This window comes from Salmo salar, chromosome 18 (genome assembly GCF_965601325.2).
Source record: "Salmo salar chromosome 18, fSalSal1, whole genome shotgun sequence".
In the NCBI taxonomy this organism is placed as follows: domain Eukaryota; kingdom Metazoa; phylum Chordata; class Actinopteri; order Salmoniformes; family Salmonidae; genus Salmo; species Salmo salar.
The window spans coordinates 19,439,759-19,453,056 of NC_138308.1; the positions used below are offsets into that span (position 1 = coordinate 19,439,759).

At 43.8% G+C, this 13,298-nt stretch overlaps 1 protein-coding gene across 1 annotated transcript; it reads left to right on the forward strand.

Annotated features, from left to right (window-relative positions):
• The first annotated feature begins 263 nt into the window (after positions 1 to 263).
• polh (polymerase (DNA directed), eta) lies at positions 264 to 9,932 on the forward strand. Its single transcript, XM_014154624.2, has 11 exons — positions 264 to 329; positions 533 to 700; positions 1,151 to 1,285; positions 1,397 to 1,629; positions 2,580 to 2,746; positions 2,952 to 3,055; positions 3,255 to 3,374; positions 6,014 to 6,137; positions 6,281 to 6,346; positions 8,122 to 8,294; positions 8,502 to 9,932. Exons 2-11 carry the CDS (start codon positions 564 to 566, stop codon positions 9,589 to 9,591), a joined length of 2,349 nt encoding a protein of 782 aa, XP_014010099.1. The 5' UTR covers positions 264 to 329; positions 533 to 563; the 3' UTR covers positions 9,592 to 9,932.
• Positions 9,933 to 13,298: the final 3,366 nt, after the last annotated feature.

The window sequence follows — 13,298 nt, forward strand, 5'->3', positions numbered from 1 at the left end:
GCAGCTGCAGAGAAGTACAGTACGTGGGATGACGAGATTTTACAGCAGAAGAGTTACAGGGTGTGTTGAATGATAGTGTCCCGTCCTCCCAGGCTGTCAGCCAGTCAAAATAGTGGAATGGGGTAGTGGGTTTAAATGAGTGTAGGGTTAGTTGGCAGGGTACTTTTTTCCTTTTCCCTTTCCCATTTTTGTATCACAAAGTATAATGGATCATACTCCAGTCCAGTTGGTGGCGGTAATGCGCCAATAATATTGGATGCCAACCGCCATTAAACTCCACCGAAGAAGATTATTCGGGGAGCGGCAAAGTTACATTATGTAGCATTAATGTAACGTTATCTAATTTGTTTCCTTCGCTATTTAGCTACAGTAATATCTTAACGTTGGGTGTTTCAAGCTACATATTCTACATTTAGCAATCTAGATAGCTATTAGATAGGCTAACTAACTAACTTATATCTAATGTAGGTCTGTGGCTTTATCTAGCTAGCTAACATGCATTCTACCATAAAACATAGTTTTTAACTTCCAGTGTGGTCCAGTCGTTCTGCATCGCTTCTGGAATGGATTATGGGAAGGAGAGGGTTGTGGCGTTGGTGGATATGGACTGTTTCTACGTGCAGGTGGAACAGAGGCTGAACCCAGCGCTTAAAAACACCCCGTGTGTGGTCGCACAGTACAAGACATGGAAGGGAGGCGGGTGAGTCACCGACACAGAGATTCTGCTTTCCAAGGCCAATGGAATTGAGAGCGGCGTAGCTAGCATACACACATCAATTCAGAATAAAACATGTAGACCTAGGGGCAATGGGACAGTGGGAGTGAATCGTAGGTGTTTCAGCTTACCCCATGTTTCTTCGTTGTATGGGTCAGGCTGGCTAAGGTTTAACTCCAGTGTCCATTATAATGTAATGGAGACAGTCAGTGGAGTTAAACATTAGTTTACATTTACATTTTACATTTAAGTCATTTAGCAGACGCTCTTATCCAGAGCGACTTACAAAATGGTGCATTAGTTCAGGCTAGACCTGACTTGTGATGTCTCAGCTCTGCAAAACGTTTGTCTCTCCCATACATTACAGTGTTTTGTTGCATGGACTGCTCAGAAAACATGCCTTGACTATGATACTCACATTTTATCTTTACCCAGTATCATAGCTGTGAGTTATGAGGCCAGGGCCCATGGTGTCACCAGGAACATGTGGGCAGACGATGCCAAGAAACTGTGCCCAGATCTCCAGGTTGCAAGGGTCAGAGAGTCACATGGGAAGGCAGACCTCACCCAGTACGTGGCCATTATACAATATTTTAAATGACTTCAGTGACTAAGTGAATCCCCAGGAACCCCTTCAGAAAGCCTGTATTGCTAACCAACTAACTGTCATCCCCTGTGTAGTTACCGGGAGGCGAGTGTACAGGTGTTTGAGGTGATGTCACGCTTCGCTGTGCTCGAGAGGGCCAGTATTGACGAGGCCTACATGGACCTGACTGCTGCGGTACAGCAGAGATTGAAAAGCATGACTGACCAGCAGGTAGACCCTCAGCTCCTGAAGACCAGCCACGTCCAGGGCTACCCACTGGCTCCTCTTGACCAGGAAGAGGGAGCACAGGACACCACAACTGATAAAGGTGGGTTTTAAACCGTGGTCGTCATTGGGCTGGGATTGGGTTAGTTTACCTCAAGAACTCTAAATGAGTGTCGAGTTTTAGCGTTTCATAAAAATATTTAGGCCTATCTCTTTTAGTGCTGTGTTCTCATTTTATATATGTGGTATCTTGATATTCTAGATCTGTCCACATCCCTGAGTTTCTAATAAAAGACCATGTCATTGCAGATTTTCACATAAAAAATGTGAATTACATTTTATTGGTCGCGTACACATATTTAGCAGATGTTCCTAACTCCAACAGTGCAGTAATACCCAACAATACATATAACCCCAACACACACGCACACAAAAAAGGGATTAAGAAATATTAGAACGAGCAATGTCAGAGTTCGGAATATAAATATACACTTAGTGTACAAAACACTGCTCTTTACATGACAGATTGACCAGGTGAATCCAGGCGAAAGAGACAATTGAGACGTGGATTGTGTATGTTTGCCATTTCAGAGAATTAATGGGTAACACAAAATCTTTAAGTGCCTTTGAACGGGGTATGGCAGTAAAGGCCAGGCGCACCGGTTTGTGTCAAGAACTGCAAGCCTGCTGGGTTTTTCATGCTGAACAGTTTCCGTGTGTATCAAGAATGGTCCACCACCCAAAGGACACCCAGCCTTGGAGACAACATGGGCCAGCATCCCTGCTTTTGACACCTTGTAGAGTCCATGCCCTGACGAATTGAGGATGTTCTGAGGGCAAAAGGGGGTGCCACTCAATATTAGGAAGGTGTTCTTAATATTTTGTACACTCAGTGTATATGATGGTGTATATAGACATTATGGGCAGTATATGAATAGAAAAGGTGAACAACTGTAGTTATATAGGATAGGCATTGACTAGAATACAGTATATACATATGAAGTGGGTAAAATGGTATGTAAACATGGTGCTCCTCTCCATGGTTTTCCCCAGAAGAGCGAAGGTCCAGTGGGCTGCAGCAGTGGCTGTCCTCTGTGTCAGGGGGCTCTGGCTGTGCAGAGCTGCAGTTGGCTCTGGGGGCTGTGATTGTCGAGGAGATGAGGGCTGCAGTGGAGCAGCACACAGGCTACCGCTGCTCGGCAGGGATATCCCACAACAAGGTCAGTACTCTCTTCCCCTCTCAACACAACCAGTGTGTTTTACCTCTTTCTGTCAATAGTTCAACAAGCTTTCTTGTGTCCTTTCGGTCATGATCACTGAATCCTAACAGAACACAACTGGTCTAAGCAACATGGTGGAAACTTGGCCAGTCCTTTCAGCTGTCAGTTCTAGGCTAGTGTCTGTTTACTTATCATGTCTCCCCAGGTGCTGGCTAAACTAGCCTGTGGTCTGAACAAACCCAACCGCCAGACACTCCTGCCATTAGGCTCTGTTCCAGAGCTCTTCAACTCACTTCCCATTGGCAAAATGTGAGTGTACTGCTAGTTAAAACTAACCGTGTGCTGTAACTGAGAGACAATTGACACAATTACACATCCTTTACTATACATGCAACATAAAATACGATCTTTCCTGGACTACAGGACCATCAGACTATGCAAATGAATACAGAATCAACTTTACAGACTCAGAGATAGACTGATCCGGTCCTGTTGTTCCTCTCTCCAGCCGAAACCTGGGGGGTAAGCTGGGGGCGTCCATCACAGAGACCCTGGAGGTAGAGAACATGGGGGAACTGACCCGCTTCTCTCAGGCCCAGCTGGGACAGCACTTTGGGGACAAGACTGGGTAAACAACACACGCTTCCTTCATGTCATGAAGTATATAAACCACTCTTCCTCAATGAACCACACTTATGTAATACTGTGGATAATTGTAAGTTATTAGCTAAAATTGCAATATTACAATCTGGTGTTGTAAAAGTAACTTTCCTCTTAAAGATGTTATACTATTTGGTGCCAGTGGTGGCTAATATACAGTGCCTTCGGGAAAGTATTCAGACCCCTTGACTTTTTCCAGATTTTGTTACGATACAGCCTTATTCTAAAATGTATTAAATTGGTTTTTTTCCTCATCAATCTACACACAATACCCCATAATGACAAAGCAAAAACTTGGTTAGACATTTTTGCTCATTTATGAAAAAAAATTAAAACTGAAATATATTTACATAAGTATTCTTACCCTTTACTCAGTACTTTGTTGAATCAAATCACATTTTATTGGTCGCATACACATGGTTAGCAGATGTTAATGCGAGTGTAGCGAAATGCTTGTGCTTCTAGTTCCGACAGTGCAGTAATAACCTACAAGTAATCTAACGTTTTCACAACTACTACCTTATTTATACACACAAGTGTAAAGGGATGAATAAGAATATGTACATATAAATATATGGATGAGCGATAGCCGTGCGGCATAGGCAAGATGTAGTAGATGGTATAGAGTACAGTATATACATATGAGATGAGTAATGTAGGGTATGTAAACATTATATAAAGTGGCATTCGTTTAAAGTGACTAGTGATACATTTATTACATCCAATTATTAAAGTGGCTAGAGATTTGAGTCTGTATGTCGGTAGCAGCCACTCAATGTTAGTGATGGCTGTTTAACAGTCTGATGGCCTTGAGATAGAAGCTGTTTTTCAGTGTCTCGGTCCCAGCTTTGATGCACCTGTACTGAACTCGACTTCTGCATGTTAGCGGGGTGAACAGGCAGTGACTTGGGTGGTTGTTGTCCTTGATGATCTTTTGGCCTTCCTGTGACATCGGATGCTGTAGGTGTCCTGGAGGGCAGGTAGTTTACCCCCGGTGATGCGTTGTGCAGACCTCACTACCTTCTGGAGAGCCTTACGGTTGTGGGCGAAGCAGTTGCCGTACCAGGCTGTGATACAGCATGACAGGATGCTCTCGTCTGTGAACCTGTAAAAGTTTGAGTGTTTTTGGTGACAAGCCAAATTTCTTCAGCCTCCTGAGGTTGAAGAGGCGCTGTTGCGCCTTCTTCACCACGCTGTCTGTGTGGGTGGACCATTTCAGAAGCGCCTTTGGCAGTGATTACAGCATCAATTATTGGTTATGACACTACAAGCTTGGCACACCTGTATTTGGGGAGTTTCTCGAATCTTCTCTGCAGATTCTCTCAAGTTCTGTCAGGGTGGATGGGGACCGTTGCCGCACAGCTTTTTTCAGGTCTCTCCAGAGATGTTCAATCAGGTTCAAGTTCGGGCTCTGGCTGGGCCACTCAAGGACATTCAGTGACTTGTCCCGAAGCCACTCCTGCATTGTCTTGGCTGTATGCGTAGGGTTGTTGTCCTGTTGGAAGGTGAACCTTTGCCCGAGTCTGAGGACCTGGGTGCTCTGGAGCAGGTTTTCATCAAGGATCTCTCTGTACTTTGCTCCGTTCGTCTTTGCCTCGATCCTGACTCATCTCCCAGTCCCTGCCACTGAAAACATCCCCATGGTATGATGCTGCCACTACCATGCTTCACCGTAGGGTTGGTGCCAGGTTTCCTCCAGACGTGATGCTTGGCATTCAGGCCAACGAGTTCAATCTTGGTTTCATCAGACCAGAGAATCTTGTTTCTCATGGTCTGAGAGTCTTTAGGTGCCTTTTGGCAAACTCCAAGCAGGCTGTCATGTGCCTTTTGCTGAGGAGTGGCTTCCATCTGGCCACTCTACCATAACGGCCTGATTTGGTGGAGGGTTGCAGAGATGTTTGTCCTTCTGGTAGGTTCTCCCATCTCCACAGAGGAACTCTAGACCTCTGTCAGAGTGACCATCAGGTTCTTGGTCACCTCCCTGACCAAGCCCCTTCTACGATTGCTCAGTTTGTCCGGGTGGCCAGCTTTAGGAAGAGTCTTGGTGGTTCCAAACTTCATCCATTTAAAAATGGAGGCCACTGTGTTCTTGGCGACCTTCAATGCTGCAGAAATGTTTTGTTACCCTTCCCCAGATCTGTGCCTCGGCACAATCCTGTCTCGGAGCTCTACGGACAATTCCTTCAGCCTCATGGCTTGGTTTTTGCTCTGACATGCACTGTCAACTGTGGGACCTTATATAGACAAGTGTGTGCCTTTCCAAATCATGTCCAATCAATTGAATTTACCACAGGTGGACTCCAGGCAAGTTGTAGAAACATCTCAAGGATGATCAATGGAAACAGGATGCACCTGAGCAAAGGGTTCCAATTTCATAGCAAAGGTCTGAATACTTATGTAAATTAGATGTTTTACTATTCTAAAAACCTGTTTTCGCTTTGTCATTATGGGGTATTGTGTGTAGATTGCTGAGGATTTAAAAATATATATATATATTTTAGAATAAGGCTGTAATGTTACACAATGTGTAAAAAGTCAAGGGGTCTGAATACTTTCCGAAGGCACTGTAGTTCCCATATTGATATTAATAAATATTGCTCTCTTCAGCCAGTGGCTGTTTGACTTGTGTCGGGGGATTGACTTGGAGGCAGTGAAGCCCAGACAACTCCCAAAATCCATCGGCTGCAGCAAGAACTTCCCTGGGAAGACATCTCTCACTACTAGGGAGCAGGTACTTGGCTATATTCTGTTCTTCTGTCTGCCTCTGGTGCATCTCAGTAGATTATGGCCAGTCTCCCGTGTTGATTCCTGTTGAGCTCTGTTCCTTCTATGTCTGTTGATGTCTGAATAAAATACTCTGTCTTATCTCCGCAGGTGCAGCACTGGCTCTATCAGCTGGCTCTGGAGCTGGAGGAGAGACTGACCAAGGACAGAGAGCTGGTGAGGGACTTCATCACACCATCTTCTGTTTGTCTCATAGCCCTCCCTGTCTGGTCACACCCTCATGAGACTGAGGGACGGAAGGATAATCTACAGTTGAAGTTGGAAGTTTACATGCACCTTAGCCAAATACATTTAAACTCAGTTGTTCACAATTCCTGGCATTTAGTCCTAGTAAAAATTCCCTGTCTTAGGTCACCACTTCATTTTAAGAATGTGAAATGTCAGAATAATAGTAGAGAGAGTGATTTTATTTCAGCTTTTATTTCTTTCATCACATTCCCTGTGGGTCAGAAGTTTACATACACTCAATTAGTATTTGGTATCATTCCCTTTAAATTGTTTAACCTGGGTCAAATGTTTCGGGTAGCCTTCCACAAGCTTCCCACAATAAGTTGGGTGAATTTTGGCCCATTCCTCCTGACAGAGCTGGTGTAGCTGAGTCAGGTTTGTAGGCCTCCTTGCTCGCACACACTTTTTCAGTTCTGCACACAGATTTTCTACCGGATTGAGGTCAGGGCTTTGTGATGGCCACTCCAATACCTTGACTTTGTTGTCCTTAAGCCATTTTGCCACAACTTTGGAAGTATGCTTGGGGTCATTGTCCATTTGGAAGACCCATTTGCTACCGAGCTTTAACTTCCTGACTGATGTCTTGAGACGTTGCTTCAATATATCCACATAATTTTCTTTCTTCATGATGCCATCTACTTAGTGAAGTGCACCAGTCCCTCCTGCAGCAAAGCACCCCCACAACATGTTGCTGCCACCCCCGTGCTTCACGTTTGGGATGGTGTTCTTTGGCTTGCAAGCCTCCCCCTTTTTCCTTCAAACATAACGATGGTCATTATGGCCAAACAGTTCTATTTTTGTTTCATCAGACCAGAGGACATTTCTCCAAAAAGTACGATCTTTGTCCACGTGTGCAGTTGCAAACCGTAGTCTGGCTTTTTTATGGCGGTTTTGGAGCAGTGTCGTCTTCCTTGCTGAGCGGCCTTTCAGGTTATGTCGATATAGGACTCGTTTTACTGTGGATATAGATTCTTTTGTACCTGTTTCCTCCAGCATCTTCACAAGGTCCTTTGCTGTTGTTCTGAGATTGATTTGCACTTTTCACCCCAAAGTACGTTCATCTTTAGGAGACAGAACGCGTCTCTTTCCTGAGCGGTATGATGGCTGCGTGGTCCCATTGTGTTTATACTTGCGTACTATTGTTAGTACAGATGAACGTGGTACCTTCAGACGTTTGGAAATTGCTCCCAATGATGAACCAGACTTGTGGAGGTCTACAATTTTTTTTCTGAGGTCTTGGCTGATTTATTTAGATTTTCCCATGATGTCAAGCAAAGAGGCACTGAGTTTGAAGGTAGGCCTTGAAATACATCCACAGGTACACCTCCAATTGACTCAACTGATGTCAATTAGCCTATCAGAAGCTTCTAAAGCCATGACATGATTTTCTGGAATGTTCCAAGCTGTTTAAAGGTACAGTCAACTTAGTGTATGTAAACTTCTTACCCACTGGAATAGTGATATAAGTGAAATAATCTGTTACCAATTGTTGGGAAAATTACTTGTCATGCACAAGGTAGATGTCCTAACCAACTTTCCAAAACTATAGTTTGTTAACAAGAAATATGTGAAGTGGTTGAAAAACTAGTTTTAATGACTCCAACCTAAGTGTATGTAAACTTCCGACTTCAACTGTACCTCCCCACCTGCATGCCTGTCACTCCATTCCATTTCTGTCACTCATTCGCTCTCCCTCTGTGTAGAATGGTCGTGTGGCTAAGCAGTTGACTGTGGGTGTAAGGCAGTTGGGTGATAAAAGGCCCAGCAGTTTTTCTCGGTGCTGCTCGTTGGCACGCTACGACGCCACCAAGATCTCCTCGGACAGCTTCGCAATCCTCAAGAGTCTCAACACAGCAGGGAACCATCAGGCAGCATGGCAAGTTGCACAAATGAAGTCTGCCATGACATTAGCTATATATGCAACCAACTCTAGACAGCATGGCAAATATAACACCATTATTTGGAACTCTACAGCTATAGCCACCCTGAAATCTTAACCTTCAGAGACGTTGATTTCCCATGGCTGTCTGTTTTCGAATGTATTTATGTCTCACTTTCTCTCTTTCTGTCTCTTTTTATCCAGGACTCCTCCCCTCACCCTGCTCCACATTTCGGCCAGTAAATTTAATGATTCACCCTCAGCCGGGGCCGGAGGAATCACCAGCTTCCTGTCCAGTGATGTCACTTCCACCCAGGCCTCCACTCAGTCTTGCTCTGGTTCAAAGAAGGACTCCACCCCCAAGAGACCCGGCGCCATCCAGTCCTTCTTCCAAAGATCTGCAGAGAAACAGAGGAAGGAGGGAGAGGAAGAAGAGAATGATGGGGGCTATGGAACCTTTCTCCCGCCTTCCTCTTTTCCTGTGTCTTTCTCTGCAGTAGAGAGGAGTGTGTCTGAGAAAGAAAAAACAACTGTCTCTAGTACATCTTGTCACTCTTCTTCTGTTGTCAGTTCATCAGCCAGCCCCCATACTGGCATCACTTCCTTCTTTCAGAGGAAGACTCTTGGGAGAAACCAGCAGCCCGTAACCGCAGCCTCACACAGCGACAGTCTCGCAACAGGCAGAACAAGATGTTCCACAGTAGGATATGATACAATAGGGAGTGTCCAACTTTTAACAGACACAGTGGGGTGTGAAATAGCAGGAAGTTACACAGCTCCGGGAGCTGAAACATGTGACGAGCAGACTGCGAACGTAAAAGGAAAACACACGAAACACACTCAACTCACTAGTTCTAACCAAGCAGAGGACCAATCTCTGGGGTCTGGGGAGGGAACTTGTACTCTATCAGAGGAAAAACAGTCTGAGGGGTCAGAGATGCCCTACCAACCCCCTTCTGACCCGCCTCAGTGCCATGCCATTGTGGCCAAAGAGGACCTGCTGACCTGTGAGTGCTGTGGCCAGGACGTGCTGGCCTGGGAGATGCCTGAACATAATGACTACCACTTTGCCTTGGACCTACAGAACTCTTTCTCCTCTGCAAGCACAACCACCAATGCCTCTCTTCATTCCTCCTCTCTCTCAACTGCCTCCCGCCCCCCTCTCAGGGCAGGCGCCCTTCAGTTGTCCCGGGGAAAGACGCGGGCTAGGGGCCAGTCAACACCGCAGCCTAAACGGCCCCGCTCCCAAGGTGGTGCTACTGGTACGCTGGACTCCTTCTTCAAGAGGAGCTGAGGACGAGGTAGAGGACAAGAAGAGAATGACCATGAAAGGAGGTAGAGAATACACTGTGCTGGACTGGTTACTTCTGCTGATGCTATTTAAACTGACCAACAATATTCTAAACTCACTGCCAAAACAATTTGTGATTGTATGGCGAGATGCTGTTTAATTGTAATGGCAATTATTGTACAGAATAAATATTTTTACCTATAGAAAATTTGCATATTTTATGATGGCTCTACAGATATTGATGAAGCCATACTTTCCTGGATGTCCTCTTTCAAGGGATATGTTGTCTTGAGAAGCTTGTACATTTCTGTGATCATGTTTCCATTAAACATTGAAAATAGTGATTGAGTTGTGGGCCTTTTTTATCAACCATGTGAAATGTGTTTTGCCACTAGATGGTAGCATCACACATGACGAGCACATGCACAGTTAAGGCACCCAGTTTAATGCTTATTCAGCTTCGGTACAGTATTTGTGTTCAAGGAAATAGTTTGCTTAGTTTTACCAATGCAAATCTAAGAGAAGGCAAACATGCAAAATGCCCCCATGTGTTATTGGGCTTTTGCTGTGCTAACATTGTTGGCTGACCTTTAACAGACATTTGGCCCACCTTGTGAATAAACTAATGAGTCAGTGTAAACAGTAGCCTATATTGCAGAAACTGGGCTGTAGTGTGACTATCTCCACAGCTGTTAAACACTCTATAATGCTCGTACTGAAGTGGTCTTTTTTTCAACTATTCCATATCAGATTATTTTCCTAATAGTTTCGAACAAAAGAGAAGATAAGTGGAAACCTCATGTTGGGTTTACTTCCAGGTCATGGCAGCGTTAGGCCCTAAACGTATGACAGACACATCGCCAGTCCCATCAATGATAAGGCCTGGGAACTAACAGAAAAGAACTACTTTCATTTTGTGGATTTAACAATTTAATACTGGAATGACAATTTCAATAAGATCTTAATACTGAGGTCAATCTTAATGTCTGTTTTGTTATCTTTGACCTCAGTACAATCCTGGTTGCCTCTATGATGAGTGGCATTGCACCATTTCTGGGTGTACATTCTATGTGAGGAATCAAGTGATCATCCCTTTCATAACACAGTGGTGTTTCAGTCTGACTCACAGTTTCTAGTGTCTTGCATCAGCTGAGTAATAGAAAAGGGAGGAGGCTAACAAAGGGGAGGAGAGAGAACTTCATGGACCCATTTATAATAGCTTTTCACCAGGGCACCCTTCAGGTAAACAGCCTAACGACACCATTAAGGTGTAGAATCTATAGAGAACAAAGACAAAAATTAATGTAACAACTTTTTATTTATGTGTACCATAATATACAAACTGGATCTATACATAAATATGTGGTACTTCACCCCACACAGAACAGCACAAACTGGAAACAGACGCCTCACAAGTCCTCAACTGGCAGCTTCACTAAATAGTACCCGCAAAACACCAGTCTCAACGTCAACAATGAAAATGCGACTCCGGGATGCTGGCCAACTAGGCAGAGTTACTCTGTCCAGTGGCTGTGTTCTTTTGCCCATCTTAATCTTTTCTTTTTATTGGCCAGTCTAAGATATGGCTTTTTCTTTGCAACTCTGGCTAGAAGGACAGCATCCCGGAGTCGCCTTTTCACTGTTGACGTTGAGACTGGTGTTTTGCGGGTACTATTTAATCAAGCTGCCAGTTGAGGACTTGTGAGGCATCTGTTGTTCAAACTAGACACTCTAATGTACTTGTCCTCTTGCTCAGTTGTGCACCGGGGCCTCCCACTCCTCTTTCTATTCTGGTTAGAGTCAGTTCGCTCTGTTCTGTGAAGGGAGTAGTACACAGCGTACGAGATATTCAGTTTCTTGGCAATTTCTCGCATGGAATAGCCTTCATTTCTCAGAACAAGAGTAGACTGATGAGTTTCAGAAGAAAGTTATTTGTTTCTGGCCATTTTGAGCCTGTAATCAAACCCACCAATGCTGATGTTCCAGATACTCAACTAGTCTAAAGGACAGTTTTATTACTTCTTTAATCAGGACAACAGTTTTCATCTGTGCTAACATAATTGCAAAAAGTTTTTCTAATGATCAATTAGCCTTTTAAAATTGTGAACTTGGATTAGCTAACACAATGTGCCATTGGAACACGGGAGTGATGGTTGCTGATAATGGGCCTCTGTATGGCTATGCAGATATTCCATAAAAAAATCAGCAATTTCCAGCTACAATAGTCATTTACCACATTAACAATGTCTACACTGTATTTCTGATCAATTTTATGTTATTTTAATGGACAAAAAATGTGCTTTTCTTTAAAAAACAAGGACATTTCTAAGTGACCCCAAACTTTTGAACGGTAGTGTATGTTTGAGTGAGAGGCGAGTGTGTGTAAGCACTTCACTCAGAGGTGTGAATCAACTGTGTTTAAGGTGACTGCTGCTTTACACTCATTTCCATAGTTACTATTGGATAGATTTCTGTGCCTTTTGTAACCAGGTCTTCCTTACACCTCAACCTCACCGTGGTGACTGTTGGTAGGTGAACAGGTGACACAGGAGACAAAATATACTTCCCTCATCAATATCTAGAAAAGCAAAAGGAAACAATCGAAATAGCAGTTTTTGAAAAGGCTTGAGAAAAGGTTTGGTGACAACAAAGCTTTGGAAAGACAAAAGTTGAGGGAAAAGTCAGTTCTTTGCTTAGTTTCATAAAATAAGACTTTTATAGAATATTATCACTGTATGTTAACACTTCACAACTATTCATTCTACAAATCCTTCAAACTAGTGTTGACACGATACCAGAAGTATTTAAGTGTGTTAACTTTTGTGCAGCGTGAGAGGGGAGCTAACATCCCAGACCTCCAGTGCAGGCTAGCAATGAGTAAGGGGGAGCAGGCAAGGTTCACGCTATAATAGGGTAGGGGCGGGCAGGCTTAATCTGTGAAGTACCAAAAGTATAAACAAATATAGTACCAAACGTTTTTTCATGTTCTAGAATCGAAAAAGGACAGAAGTTTCAGTATACCGTGTTCTGTCTGTGACTGCAGGGTTTACCCAGACAGAGAGGATTGTGGTACGGTGGAGGACTGACCTTGCCATGCACAGCCTTCACAAATCAAATCAAATTGTATTGGTCACATACACACGGTTAGCAGATGTTAAGGCGAGTGTAGAGAAATGCTTGTGCTTCTAGTTCTGACAGTGCAGTAATATCTAACAAGTAATCTAACAATTCCACAACAACTATCTTATACACACAAATCTAAAGGGATGGAATAAGAATATGTACATATAAATGTATGGATGAGCGATGACCGAGAGGCATAGGCAAGATGCATTAGATTATATAAAATACAGTACATACATATGAGATGAGTAGTGTAAGATATGTAAAAATGATTAAAGAAGCATTATTTAAAGTGACATTGTTTAAAGTGACTAGTGATCCATTTATTAAATTAGCCAATGATTCAAGTCTGAATGTAGGCAGCAGCCTCTCTGTGTTAGTGATGGCTGTTTAACAGTCTGATGGCCTTGAGATAGAAGCTGTTTTTCAGTCTCTTGGTCCCAGCTTTGATTCACCTGTACTGACTTCACCTTCTGGATGTTAGCGGGGTGAACAGCAGTGGCTCGGGTGGTTGTTGTCCTTGGTGATCTTTTTGGCCTTCCTGTGACATCGGGTGCTGTAGGTCTCCTGGAGGGCAAGTAGTTTGC

Excerpts from the sequence above, each read along its gene's own strand:
- polh (XM_014154624.2), top strand. The coding sequence starts at position 564 with ATGGATTATGGGAAGGAGAGGGTTGTGGCGTTGGTGGATATGGACTGT. Across the intron at positions 6,138-6,280 it reads CTCTCACTACTAGGGAGCAG|GTGCAGCACTGGCTCTATCA; the intron begins GTACTTGGCTAT and ends TTATCTCCGCAG. Across the intron at positions 8,295-8,501 it reads GGGAACCATCAGGCAGCATG|GACTCCTCCCCTCACCCTGC; the intron begins GCAAGTTGCACA and ends CTTTTTATCCAG.